This window comes from Octopus bimaculoides, chromosome 5 (assembly GCF_001194135.2).
Source record: "Octopus bimaculoides isolate UCB-OBI-ISO-001 chromosome 5, ASM119413v2, whole genome shotgun sequence".
In the NCBI taxonomy this organism is placed as follows: domain Eukaryota; kingdom Metazoa; phylum Mollusca; class Cephalopoda; order Octopoda; family Octopodidae; genus Octopus; species Octopus bimaculoides.
Window position 1 is genome coordinate 78,391,540 of NC_068985.1, and position 444 is coordinate 78,391,983.

General features: G+C 34.7%; 1 protein-coding gene across 1 annotated transcript in view; it reads left to right on the plus strand.

The window, feature by feature from the left end:
• LOC106869255 (AP-5 complex subunit zeta-1) overlaps positions 1-444 on the plus strand; it is a 69,929-nt gene extending 69,485 nt beyond the window's left edge. The window contains exon 20 of the mRNA XM_014914920.2: positions 226-444. Coding sequence (XP_014770406.1) covers positions 226-444 — 219 coding nt within the window. The remainder of the gene's footprint in view (positions 1-225) is intronic.

Here is a 444-nt window from a genome sequence, read left to right on the forward strand (position 1 = left end):
ATATATATATATATATAGGGGAATGTGTGTATAATGACATTGGCCAGTTTTCATTGAATTTCATTCATCTTCTCCTCTAGGCCAGTTTTAGTGGTCTCTCCTTCTCCTTCATCTATCATTTCTCACTTCCAAATATGTGATCCTTATTTACCCATTATACAGTATTCATGCTCTCTTTTCCTCTACAGTATTTTGATGACACCATCTCTGTTTTATTTCTTACAGTTTCTGCTTGTGGACTTACAGTTTCTTACCCACATTTTTTTCTTTTTTACTTGTGGTATTGTATTTCCCACATCTTTAACTTGTGATATTGTATTTCTCACATCTTCCATTTGTGACGGTGTGTTTTCTATGAATGCCCATGACATTCTGTGTTTCCGACAAGTTTCTCTTATGGTCATGTCTGTATGCAATCTACCTCCCTTAAATTCCATGACATAA